This window comes from Schistocerca piceifrons, chromosome 3 (assembly GCF_021461385.2).
Source record: "Schistocerca piceifrons isolate TAMUIC-IGC-003096 chromosome 3, iqSchPice1.1, whole genome shotgun sequence".
In the NCBI taxonomy this organism is placed as follows: Eukaryota; Metazoa; Arthropoda; class Insecta; order Orthoptera; family Acrididae; genus Schistocerca; species Schistocerca piceifrons.
In genome coordinates, this window is record NC_060140.1 from 285,393,362 (window position 1) to 285,406,674 (window position 13,313).

Below are 13,313 nucleotides of genomic sequence, written 5' to 3' on the forward strand. Positions count from 1 at the left end.
TGAAATTTTCTCTGTGGAATTTTCTACTCTCTCTTTTCAAGCAGAAGTGTAGCTTTTTTGCAAAATTCTTCAAATAAGGCCTCTAAATGAATAACCTTGATATTTTCTATTTATCTCCATGCAGTTATATGGATGAATGAGCTTTGACCATAACTGTGCTGTACTTTTCGTATTTGAAATAGATTTCTTATTTTCAGTTTTGAGTAGGAAATTGGTGACTGTAGCTTCTACCAAGCACAAATATTTCCTTAGTGTTGTTAATAGCTTTCTACCTTTCATGACAACAGACTAGTTGTTTGGGGAAGTTCAGCATTGTTTCATAAGACTTCTTGATTCAATACTAGGCAATTTTAGTAACCTTTGCCATTACCACATTGGTGGTATATTTCCGTGTTATGGGATTTAGACCATGCCCAAATGATCAAGTATAGTTTCTGAATCTGGGGTGGGGCAGGGAGGGGGAGGGGGTGGAGGGTGGTTGGGGGTGGGGGATAGGAGACGAATCAAGTTATTACCCCTTACTATTGAACATAGGACATGTTCAAATGAACATCTACATCTACATGGTTACTCTGCACTTCACACTTAAGTGCCTGGCAAAGGGTTCATCGAACCATTTTCATACTACTTCCCTACCATTCCACTCTCGAATGGCATGTGGGAAAAAGGAACACATAAATCTTTCCGTCTGAGCTCTGATTTCTCTTATTTTATTATGATGATCATTCCTCCCTACATAGGTGGATGTCAACAAAATGTTTACACATTCAGAAGAAAAAGTTGGTGATTGAAATTTCGTAAATAGATCTCCCCGAAAAGAAAACCACCTTTGTTTCAGTGACTGCCACCCCTACTCACATATCATACCAGTGACACTCTCACCCCTATTGCATGATAACACATAAGGAGCTGCCCTTCTCTGCACTTTTTCGATGTCCTCCGTCAATCCTACCTGGTAAGGATCCCCTACTGCACAACAATATTCCAGCAGAGAATGGACAAGTGTAATGCAGGTTGTCTCTTTAGTGGGTTTGTCACATCTTCTAAGTGTTCTGCCAACAAAGCGCAATCTTTGTTTCCCCTGAGTTATTGCTCTAAGTCCAGCTACACCAGAAACTGAAATTTTGTGGCAGATTAAAAATGTGGCTTACCAGGACATGGACCTGGGACCCTGGCCTTTTGTGGGAAAGTGCTCTACTGACTGAGCTATCCAATAATTACTCATGATCTGCCTTCCAGGCTTACTTCTGCCAGTACCTGATTTCCTACCTTCTGAGCAGGAAAGAAGTTCTCCTGCCTACCTGGTGTGTAGTGGGATTAATATTCCTGGAAAAAGGATATTGTGGAAACATGGTTTATTGACAGCCTTAGGGTTCCAGGATGAATTTTCACTCTGTAGTAGATTATGCACTGATGTGGAGCTATCTGGTAGATTAAAACTGTATGCCAGCACACATATTTGTGCACTAGGTTAGTTTGGCCGAAAGCCAGCAAAGACTATTCACAGTGATTAAGGAAGAACTAGTCAAATTATGCTTTCATTGTATCAGATCTTAGTGAAAAGCCTTCCCCTAATGACTAAGCACTGTAATAGTAGCAAGGTCATATTAGTTGGATGGCCCCACTTCTGTGAAATCAGCAGGAAAGGTGTCTGGAGACTAGGTCACATTGAAGATAATATTGAGTTCAATTGGAACTTGAGTTATTTAAAAATTATTTAGTTGGCTAGGATTTCATTTCATCTGTCTATAACAGAATTTAAAAATACTTTTGTCATTGTAGTATAACAAATATATTTATTGTTTCTGAGGTACAGTATGTAATGTTTGGATTCAGATAGAACAAACAATGTTAAGTACAACAGTATCAAGTATTCTCATATTTAAAGCAGTCACTGCTTAAAAGTAAATCACAGACTAAATATGAATAATGGTATTTATAAAAAATTAACAAAATGTTCTGTGAGAAGGAGCTGTTCCAAAGCTCATTTCCACAAAACAAAATTGTATCTGTTCTGAAAGCACATGGAAACAATTGGAACTGTATCTGCAGACCATATTGAGGATTTCACTTTTTAAAAAAAATATTACATAAAGTGCAATTTAAATTGACATAACATTTAAAATTGACTGCCTCCAGAGATATGTCAGAAAAAAAATATATCTACTGTGGGCCACATACAAATAGGGCAGAGGCCTCTGCAGCAATTACTGAATGAAGTACCATAGAATATCCATAAAAAATTCAGGTTTTTTGATAAAGTCTTTCTGGTGCAGTGGTATTTAATAATTTCAGAAATTTTTTGTAAACATTGTTTCATAAATATTTATTAAAATGCACCTTATACATTATATCCCACCTTTAGTTGCTCCTGATGGATACAGATTTTTACTCATATTCCCATAGTATGTAGGCTACCAAAAATGTAAAAGTCAAGTTTGTTCCTTTCCTTCCAATCCTGACAAAGTGAAATTAATTTTCATACAAATATGATGTGTGTAAATCCTTGCCATTTTTTCCAATGCCTAAATAAAAGTGGGATTTAAATGCTTCATATGAACTTTAAAATTATTATAAAACTGAAAAACAATATGGATGAATGATAGTAAATGGTCATACATTTGGCCATTCAGAACCAACACAATATATTGCAGTGATTGTTTCACTGCCACAAAGCACACAAAATATACACCATTAACACAGCCACACACTCACAGTCAGTGAGACTGTATCTTTAGTTTTGCAGTTTCACTATACCACACAGACAGTAAAACTGAGGAATCTTCGGCACACTTGTTGCTGTAGCAGTCTTTATTCTGTCCAGCAGCTGTTCAAATTTCTTTCATGTGTTTGTCATTCCACATCACTGGCACATTTGACAGACCAACAAGGAATGTGATGCTCATGGAGCAACACAAATATTAAGACTCCTACAAGGCTCCTTCTATACTGATTAACCTCTCTTCACTTTGAGGACAATCAAACTGATTGTGAGGAAGAGAACAATCCAGGTGATGGTGGCAATGAAACCATTGTAAACTTCTGGCTGAGTTATCGTCCAGCCTCTACTCAGCATACTTCTGAGGCCAGTGGTGGCCATGGTTAGAGGTAAACCCAGACTGATGTATTGCAGGACAATTGGCATGCCTTCAACTGGCCATATCACACCTGAAGTGAAAGATAATGAGAGTTAAATAGTTGATTCTTCTTGTTACACCACCTTTATACAACAGAGCACAATAAATATATTAATGTTATAATGATAGAAGTATCCTCAACATTTAGATTTTTTTAATTTTTTGGAGAATTAAAATTGTTTAGATATTATTGACATATAGCTTATTTAATTACTATCTAAGGAAATTTTTATGTGTCTTTACACACAAAGAAGCTAAATTATTCCCAATATATTATTACAGTTGTAGAAAAAAGATCCTAACAGTATGACACAAATCATATCAGGTTATAGAAAACAAAGAATGAACAGGATATTTGATCTATTGTATTTTGATATTTGATCTATTATATTTCAGACAACACCAACTGTCATTAAACCAGGACCTTCCATTTTAAACTCCAATGTGAGTTACTCATAGCAAAAGTAAGTAATTCTAATGCTCTACCAATTAGATCACGTTAAGTTTCATAGATTGATTTTATAAAGCAAATATCAAGTGATAAATGAAGAACTGTGACAGCTAACATAAAAGTTAAAATTTGCCTTGATTTATTTTTTGTTATATGGTTAAGTTATGAATTTCTTTTGTTTTTCACCTAATCTGCCGAGACTTTGTTATAACAGTGTATTTATTATAGATAATTAGTTGATAATGTTGAAATAACTCGTTAGTAGATAATGTTGAAATAACTCGTGAAAGACAAACCCAAATTATTGCTAGACAAAAATAAAGGAGATGAATGTACAGTTAGAAAAATTAAAAATCCATAGCCAAAATTTAACTTAGATTGATTGAGGAACAAAACCTGTATGTGTTGAAAACAATGAAAAATATTTTCAATGTTAAATGAAATGATGATATGACATTATTGGCTGGGAGACCCCATCTAGGATTGTTCAACTGCCTGGTGCAAGTCTTTCTGTTTGACACCACTTAGGTGACTTTCATGTCAGTGAAGATGAGATGAAATGATTAGAACAACGCAAAACACTCAGCTCCTGGTTGAAGAAAATCTCAGACATGGCAAAGGTTGAACAGAGGACCCTGTGATTCAGAGACAATGATGCTAACCACTAGACCACAAGCTATGGAGTTTTCAGTAGTGATAAATATGGACTGAATTCAGAAATTTCAAAATTGGATCAGCTGACCTAGCAGAACCATTGACAAATGTAGTGAGTACATGCATAATATAAGCTCAGTTCCCAAGGGCTGTGAAGTATGTAAAAGCTACTCCAGTTCATAGAAAACGAAGATTTTCAAGTTATAACAATTACAGTGCTACAAAAGTAATTGAAGCTATACTGAATAAACAGATTTGAATTATTTGGAAGAAAACAAGATGTTCAGTGACTGTCAGCTTAGTTTCAGTTGATGTGTTATTACAATTGAAGCTGCTGCATCATTTCTGAAATAATCCATTACACAAGTAGATAGCAAATCATTGGCTCAAAGTAGACATTGATTTATCAGTGCTTCTGACACAGCATCCCATAAAATATTAAATAAATTGTGTTTCTATGGCAGTATAGAGAAAGTTGATGAATTAGTGAAATCATATTTCAGTTGTACAATGCAGAAAATGATTATTAATACTGCACAGTCCAGGTCTTGTGGGCATTCCTCAAGGCTTGGTACTGGGTCCAATCTTATTTATAATTTACATTAATGACTTGCCAAATAATGTAATGGGAACATGCAGTTATGTCCTTGCTGATGATCTAGTGGTCTGTATAATGCTGGAGTCAATAGAAATGTTGAAATATGAAAGATATTTGACCACAGACAATGTTGTAGCTTTCCTTAATACAGACTCCCTCTGTAGTGATCAGGATAAAGTAAAATACCTTTATAATTATGTGGAATCATAACACACAACTGGAACAGGAATTAAGTGCCGCTAATTTCCTTGGGATAAAAATTGATTTGAAACTATCTTGGGATAAAAGAGAGGTAGTATGTAGATTAGTAAAGGTATATTTGCCCCAAGGTAGTACAATTTTGTGATGGTATTCCAGTGCTGAAAATTGTCTATTATTCCTTAAAACATTTTCAAGCAGTGTATGGCACCATTCTGTGGGCAACCACAAAAATATAACCAATGTGTTGAAATCACAAAAGAAAGCAGTGAGGATAACATGCAGCACAGCACCCAGAGTTGATCGTAGGCCTAGCAACAAGAACACTTAAAGAGACTTCAGTCTTAAAATTTTTCTTGCTATTGTAGTTAGTAACATAACACATTAAGAAAACTTCTTCATTTACTCTAGAGAATTAAAACACAGCAAAGTGAGACAAAATTTATATAAGCTCAGTGTAAACAGTAATATAAAGCACATTTTTCCAAAAGTTCAAAATGAGGTATAATTAATAATTTCTTGTATATGTAGCTCTTTTGACCCTTGTAATACCTCTGAGGTCTCTACAACAATAAAATTAATTCAGTTCAGTACAGAATGTGTGTGCGCATCACCCTTCCTGTCCTTTCCCCTGTCCTCCCTCACCCTTTCACACACACACACACACACACACACACACACACACACACACACACACACACACACCAGTAGCAGCATTTTTATTTTTACATATATCAATTGCAAATTTCTCAGCTAACTTTTGGAGAATAAAGCAGCATAAAACTAAGAGTCTCAAAAATTTTATATGCATGGTGAGCACATCTTATGATTTTTTGTTTTAATGTTTTGAAAGAACTGTAGACACTTATATCAGTTTTGATTTATCTAATGGAATCTATTACATGGAGAGAAATTCAGAGAGTACGCAATGACCTTGTGTTAATATTTTCTTGTCTTTTTAATAAATTTGTATTTCATTCCCACATGTTGAAACATGATGATACTGGTAGCTATCCCACAGTATAAGTAATGGAGGGAAGTGCAAGAGGTAAAAACTAGTAAGAGATACCAAGGCTTAAACACAGAAAGCTGGTTCAAATAGATGTAGACTGCAATAGTTACAAAGGGATAAGCAGACTGTCAGAGGAAAGACTAGTGAGGATACTTGTGTCAAACCAGTTTTTGCATTGAAGACTACAACAACAATGAAGTGTACAGTTAATTATTTTCTGACAAGTGCTTTCTTGGTTATCTTTCTGTGTGTTCTATTTCTGGGGCTTGTCCTCAGTGTAATCTTTGGAAGATGATGAATGAATGTGATTTATAGAATAAATATTATAATAATGTATTGCAGAACTTGTTGTGGATTGTAAATATGATATGTATTATACTGGCTCCAACTCTTTTTTTATAACTACACATCTGTTTTTGATGTGTATGTGAGAATTTTTTTATGAAGGACTTGAACAATAGAAGTAGTGGAAAAATAACAAGGTAAGGTGTAATTACACTAAAAATGTCAAAAGCTATCATAATGTCTTAAATAAGTGATTGCTGATTGTAATTAAAGAGTTTTTTTTTTAACTTACCACTGAGTAGTAGGGTGGGATAGAAACTACCCAGGGCCAGCTGAATAGCATTTCTTTCCAGTTCGCAAATTGCAGAAATAACAAATCCTGGAAACACAAGTAATTAAAGTTAAATTATTGCCTGGGTATTAATGTTACACAAACCAAATGCTTAATTCAGTTTAAATAGAATAGCAAAACCACAGTGCTATAGCCTACTTACCAAAACACATGCCACAGAGACCTTGCAGAATTGTCAGAACTACCACCCAACCAATGTCTCCTTTGCACTGAACACCAAATACTACAATCATAAATATTAGTACTAGAGCTGTTTGACCACACATCACCACAAACTGTGTTATTACATGTGAGAACAGTACTTCAAATGGTGTTACACCTGTAAAAGAAAATTAAAATCAACTTCAAAAATTAAGGAATAAATTAACAGTGTAAGAGCTATAATAGTTTTACAATCAACTAGCACTGATTTGTTAAAACTGTTTTGTTGTTGTTGACAAAAGTCTATTTGAAATTTTCAGTTACCGGACTTCTCAAGTCTTATGTATGGAAAAGTTTATCATCAAACCTTCCAGTTTGTGATACCATGGATTTTATCATAAGGAGTATGAAAATGTGAACCATCCAGTGAAGATGCCACATACTCATGTGTGAAGAATGGTTATCAGCAACTGACAGAGTCAGAAAGAGGCCTCACTGTGGATCTCCTTTTGGTCAACTGGTTGTATCATGCAATATCAAGATTTGTGGGGTTGTCTGTATGTGACAGTGATCCCATGTTGAGCAGCATGGGAATGTGAGGACAGGCATACTCCTCATTAATGCTCCACTTGATCACATTTGACTGCCACAAGGGAGGATCATTGTATTGTGCACCAAGCACATCTCAACCCCTTCACATCTTCACCTGCACTTAAACAAGTAATGGACTCCCTGTGACATTCTGTGGAATCCTAGATCATTCACTGGAGACTAGTAACAGAGAGACTATGGGGTTACTCTCCCATGTGTAGGCTGCTGTTAACACTAGAACACAAATTGCTGTGTTTGGAGTGGTGTCATGACTGGGAATTATGGACTTCTGATGAATGGCATCACATTGTGTTCAGCAATTAATCATAGTTCTGCACCATCCTGGATGCCAGTGAGCTGGTGAGAATGGTGGCAACCATGGGAGAATTCTCTTTCTTCCAATGTTCCAGAGAGGCACTGTGGCATTAACTTCTGAGATCATTGTGTTGGGAGCCATTGAGTATGACTTCAGGTCACAGTTGCTTGTGACTGAGGGAACTCTTATGGCACAACAGTGTTTCATGGACATCCTACATCCCCATATGACAGTACTGTGGTGCCTATTTTTGAAAGGACAGTGCTGACCCACACATGGCATGTGTTTCTGTGAACTGTCTGCATGATACTGAGGTACCCTTGTGTCCAGCAAGAAACACCCAGACCTGTCCCCATTAGTAAATGTATGGGACCAGCTTTGAGGTCAACTTGGTCGGAGTGCCAGTATCCAGGATATCAAAATCAGCTTGTGAGTCAGATTACTTCATAGAGGCTACATTGGCTTTATTTAACTCCTTGAAACTGCATCAGCTTCTGCAGCCAGGCCAGAGTAAATGTCATACTGATGAGTGAGCTAATATTGCCAAATTCTTTGTGTATTTTACTTGCGTTTGTAATCACTGAAATAACATCACCCATGAAGTCTCATTTTGTTTCCTCCTTGCCTTCTGGATACTTCACTTTTTTGTCCAGCACTGTATTTATGAGTAGCACAGCACCTTTTTCAATAAAATGGAACTACAATATATATATTGATTACAATGCAGCAACACTTTCATGGATTAGAGTAAAATGTAAAATCTCTATACTAAAAATCAGTCTAATTCTCTACTAGTGTCAAATTTTAAGGATTTTTTCATTTTTCCAGTGGACATCTACAGAACAACAAAATCCAGTGAAAAAAGGATTAAGCTTGTTTATTATGAAGCAACATTATGACAAACAGTGTTGGTTTTCCTGTCTGGTGCATGAAAAATAAAGTAACAGCAATCAAGTGACTGCTGTGCAGGTTACCTGCTACCCAGCTCCTGTCAAGAAGACCCTCCATTCGCTCAATAATAAGAACTGATGAGGTCAGAGCCACAGCCAAGAAAAACACAATCCTGAAATTAAAAAAAGAAAGATTGATCATTAATGTTCAACTCACTCAAGAAACCAGATGAGATAGATAAGGTGTAGATATTTATTGATTTTTCTTATATTCTGATCTAAATACTATTTTTTCGTTTGTATTGTTTTGTTCCATATATCTGGAAGAGTGAAAATCTGGAAGACTTCAGGCTATTAGCAAATGCCAACAGACAATTTTAGAACTGCATGCAGTATTCAATTAGTCACATAGTGAATGTTGTGCTGCACTGACAGTTTGTTTATGTACTTATTTCAAAATGAGTGAGGGAGTAATTCTTGGTCCTTCACACACACTGCCTTATACAAACTACATATTTATTCCCAGAACTGCATGAAATTTGAAGATTTTGTTCTCATGTCCTGCCCACCCTCCCCTCTGTGCATACTGTTCATACTTATGCAGCAGACTGCATACTGGGTGGAACTTGCTTCCTATGCTCGCTCCACACCTTCCATTACAGATAAAGAAAAGTTGAACAAATAATACATAAATTATCATATTGGAATTTTAAGCTCTGTTCCTGAGTCTGCCTTTTTCCAAGTACACAGTTATTGTTTTGCTTTAATGCCCAAACATGTTTCACTACAGTTGTGGCATCCTCAGTGTATTTTTTTTTTATTTTTCCTGAAACACATACATACAGTTTCAGTCACAGAATATGTTAAAGCTACTACAATGGGCAGTGAAAAGTGACATGTTTGCAAGTAATTAAATATTTAGTGCAGGTAGTTTCAACAAAATAAGCACTTTCCTTATAGCTACACACATTACCCTGCTCCCTCCCTACTGCTCGTTGTCCTCAATACCTGCCCCCTTCCTGCCCATTCCCTCTATATTTTCTCCATATCTATCTCATTTTTTCTGAGAAACATTACTCTCTCTAAACCTTTCAAATCCTTTCCACTAATATTACAATATCTTACACAATTCCCCTGTTGCATTTCTCACAATATTTTTTTTTTTTTTTTTTTCGTCATGTCCTCTATTATTCTGAAAAGTATGCAGAAAATGGAAATAACTTATGTCACAACTTTTGGCATACACTATGGAAAGAACAAGTAGGAGTCAGCTAAGTCAGTGAAAATTTTCATTAATATTTTAATCCACAGTGAAACACCAAAGGAAATTAGGTCTTACATGTTCAACACATAATTACATCTATGATTCCTAAAATTTTACAGATTGTATAACTGTCATTAGCTAAATGCAATTTTAGGACTCTTTCCATTAATTAAAAGAGCACAAACTGTATCCAATTAAAAAATAACTGGCAGTGTATTTTAAGAGGAACATATTAAAAACAACTTGAAATGGCAGTTACAAAGTTCACTTAATATCATATCCACAAAACAAGCACAAAAATGTAATCTGTAATGTTCTGAATGACTTTCATGTAGCTAGAAATTATTTTCATGATGTTTTCCATTGTTAAGACCATTTCAGTGACTATGGTAGTAGACTACTGTTCACAAGTTTTGAATGAAGGATGTAAATTGCTTTTGCTGTATTTAAATAAATGTACATAATTTGAATAAAAGATAACATTTGATATACTCACTTGCTATTTTATTCTTAATGGGGAACTATTCTGTATAAGTACAGTGAATGTTAACAATGCTAGAAAAGACTTACGTGAGTATAACACCAGGTGCTACAAAATCAGTGAAGCTTGGATCATTTGTGCCATAGACAGGTTCTTGGAACTGGAAAAGATAAGAAAATGCATTTATGAAAATAGATTCACAAAGAGAAAGCCAAAAAAGCAGGCTTTATTTATGACACAGAGATTTCAGTTACGTTCACTACATATTTGGGCTTACTATTTACATTTCCTTTATTTCTGTTCATTTGAAAATTAATAGGTAATCTTTCCAGCTATTCAAATACATAACTTATGTATTAAGTTATTCAGTTCATGAAATAAAAGAATTATTGTGAAGTTAGATGCAAGATTTGTTGTAGTGCTTGCAGAAAATTTTAATGTTTCACAATGATTTGTGCACCAATTTGAAATTCTAGATTCACATATTTTACTTTTTGCATCACTTCTGCTAATCTTAGCATTTGGCACCCCTCTTCTCCCCCTTCCCTCCCCCCTCCCCTCCACTTTTCTGGCATACATTTCACATGTATCAGGTTTTGCTTCTAAGTGGGATACAAATGTAAAAAAAATCTTGCACTTGGAGATCACTAGCACCCCACACAGCTTGGTACCCAAGGCACCACTACTGATAGTTTTATGTTCTGTATGGAAATTTTGCCTCTGTTGTGCCTCTGGTGGCCCTTGGAGCTTGGTGCCAGGGTGGCTTGTGTCTCTCGGGTCTTAAACCAGTCATTAATACTCATTTGTATTGTGATATATTGTGAAATTTTAACCATTTGCAAAAACCATGATAAACTCGTACTGTTATCATCAATCGTAAGCTTAAACTTATTTGTGCTCTTTAAAATGTTTGAGAACTGCAGGCCTATCCTCATTCAAAACAGCTGTTCTCTAATTTCATTGTATAATTACTTGAGGAATTGCTTATTTTTGAGAATTTTTGAGGTTACAAAATTATATTTTTGAAAATTTTACACTTAGTTTTCCGTTTCAAGAGCAGTATATATTATTCACATTTATTGTAAATTAACTCCTTTTTTGAAGTTTGTTAGTGACTATAATTAACCTCAAAAAGTTTTAGGAAACTAGTAATCTTTACCTCAGGTTTTTCAGTTGCCCCAATAAAAATCTCACTTTTTTTGGATTTGCTTCAATTCTTATATGGAATTAGTAATTTTTTTAACTCAACAGATAAAAAGATATTCAGCAAGCTTAGTTTAAAATTGCTTGTTCACTGTCCTTGTTATGCCAATCACAGTGGAGCCCCATTGTGAATGTAGTTCACAAACACGGGACGAGCTAGTCAACATTTATGAGTAACTGGAAATTGCCCTGACAAATGATTGGCAGATGCTGCAAATTGGTGCATTGGAAGAGTTCATGAGAGTCATGTAGCTGTGATACCAAAGGTGGCTCAAGCACTGTTCTTTCCTGCAGATCCTTTCTCCTCTGCAGGAAGTATGGATTATTCATCATTCATCATTATTCATCCACTTGACTATGAGCAGCATGTCAATGGTAGATCTAGGCATCCTGTAAGGGGTGTACAGGGGCCAGGGATACTAAGTGTGTGAGCTGCTGTAGGAAAGGTAGTTCAGGGGTTTTGTGCAGCTGTTGTGACAGGTGGTTTCATTGGGGAAATTGTAGCAGTGTGGGAATTGGGGAACCAAACGAGACTCTTCCATTCTTTTGTAGGGTTTGCTCAAGAGATAGGATTATAGCTGAACAGGAGGAGAAAATTAGATCCCCTTCAGGCTGATTTGGACAGAGCGAGGGAGGAACTGAAGAGGTTAAGTGGGGAGGAGGGTAAACAGCGGTGGAAAGTGGTAGCTGGGAACAGGGGCCACAGAAAGAGGACAGTGTCTGACAGTTTCCCAATTGGCACAACCAATAGATTTGCCTTGCTACCACAGTTAAGTAAGGAAGAGGCTCCAGTAGAAGTAGATGTAGTTAAGATGCAACAGAATCTCACTAGGAAACCAACTGTTTCAAAAAAAGTAGAAAGTAAGAGGAAAGTTCTATTGCTATGTAGCAGCCATGGAAGAGGTGTGGGCCAGATTTTGAAGGAAAAATTGGGTGACAGGTACCAGGTCACAAACTTTTTCAAGCCAAGTGCAGGTGGTAGAGGATATAGGTTCCTTGTGGAAGGGTTTCACAAAGCAGGATCATGTGATGATAGTGGGTGGAGTGGGAAGCAGTATCGACAGGGATCAGGGCTACAGTATTGAGTGTGACCTGGTGAAACCCATACCAATGTTGGGCTGGTGCCTGCTTTCTTGTGGCATGATCAGCCCCAGTTGAACCGCTCTGTCAGGAGGGTAAATATGGAATTGGATCAGTTGCGTAGGACGGCCACTCTGTCGAGGCTATTGATAGGGGGGATTTCACAGGGCATGGCCTACACCTCAATAGGAAAAGGAAGGGTAAACTGGCCAGGTTGTTAGTGAAATCCACAAGGGGGGACACTACTACTCATGGATGTACCTCTTTTTTAGACTAACATCAGTGTCCATTGAGAAGTTCAGGCAGGCAGGTGCTAAAGAGGTCCAAAACTCACAAAATTCTCACAACAGGAAAGTAAGTAATAATGTTACCATATTTAAACAAAATATTGGTGGATTAAAGAAAAAAGTAGATTCTCACAAAAGTAAAGTAAAAAATAATGTTACCATTTTTCACCAAAATATTCCGGGATTGAAGAATAAAGTAGATGAGCTCCTGGTTTGTTTAGATGACATTGAATCTGATAACATAATAGATATACTATGCCTGTCTGAGCATCACATTGTGTCTGATATGGAAAAGGTAAATATCAGTGGTTATAAACTAGCTGCACATATGAGTAGAGAGAATAAGGTGAGAGGAGGAGTTGCCATATATGTC

General features: G+C 36.3%; 1 protein-coding gene across 1 annotated transcript in view; it reads right to left on the bottom strand.

The window, feature by feature from the left end:
- Window positions 1-1,839: 1,839 nt before the first annotated feature.
- Window positions 1,840-13,313, bottom strand: part of LOC124788203 (ABC transporter G family member 20) — a 395,732-nt gene continuing 384,258 nt past the window's right edge. The window contains exons 13-17 of the mRNA XM_047255380.1: window positions 10,460-10,530; window positions 8,710-8,798; window positions 6,830-7,006; window positions 6,628-6,714; window positions 1,840-3,168 (exon numbers count right to left, since the gene is read on the bottom strand). Of these exons, the coding sequence (XP_047111336.1) occupies window positions 2,954-3,168; window positions 6,628-6,714; window positions 6,830-7,006; window positions 8,710-8,798; window positions 10,460-10,530 (639 nt within the window). The 3' untranslated portion in view covers window positions 1,840-2,953. The remainder of the gene's footprint in view (window positions 3,169-6,627; window positions 6,715-6,829; window positions 7,007-8,709; window positions 8,799-10,459; window positions 10,531-13,313) is intronic.